Source organism: Eimeria mitis, genomic scaffold (genome assembly GCF_000499745.2).
Source record: "Eimeria mitis Houghton genomic scaffold, Emh_scaff3481, whole genome shotgun sequence".
NCBI lineage: Eukaryota > Apicomplexa > Conoidasida > Eucoccidiorida > Eimeriidae > Eimeria > Eimeria mitis.
In genome coordinates, this window is record NW_013571822.1 from 3,262 (window position 1) to 3,572 (window position 311).

Below are 311 nucleotides of genomic sequence, written 5' to 3' on the forward strand. Positions count from 1 at the left end.
TTTCTGCTGCTGTCTCCAGGGCTCGCCTGAGCCACCACCAGCAGCAGCAGCAGCAGCAGCAGCAGCAGCAGCAGCAAAGTGTGCCCGCGCTAAAGGGTCCTCCAGCCGCAGGTGGAGGTCACTGAGGTGTACAGACAGCCGACGGCTCAGCAGCAGCAGCAAGCGCCGCAGCAGCAGCTGCTGAAGACCTACACCGAGCCCTTCCCTGCTGCTGCTGCTGCTGCTGCTGCTGCTACTGCTGCTGCTGCTGCTGCTGCTGCTGCTGCTGTGGGGTTTGTTTGCAAGGAGGCCCCCTACGGCTCTCTCTATAA

At 63.0% G+C, this 311-nt stretch overlaps 1 protein-coding gene across 1 annotated transcript in view; it reads left to right on the forward strand.

The window, feature by feature from the left end:
• EMH_0066530 (uncharacterized protein) overlaps positions 1 to 125 on the forward strand; it is a gene marked incomplete at both ends in the record, with an annotated part of 2,167 nt that extends 2,042 nt beyond the window's left edge. The window contains one exon of the mRNA XM_013498514.1: positions 1 to 125. Within this exon, the coding sequence (XP_013353968.1) occupies positions 1 to 125 (125 nt within the window).
• Positions 126 to 311: the final 186 nt, after the last annotated feature.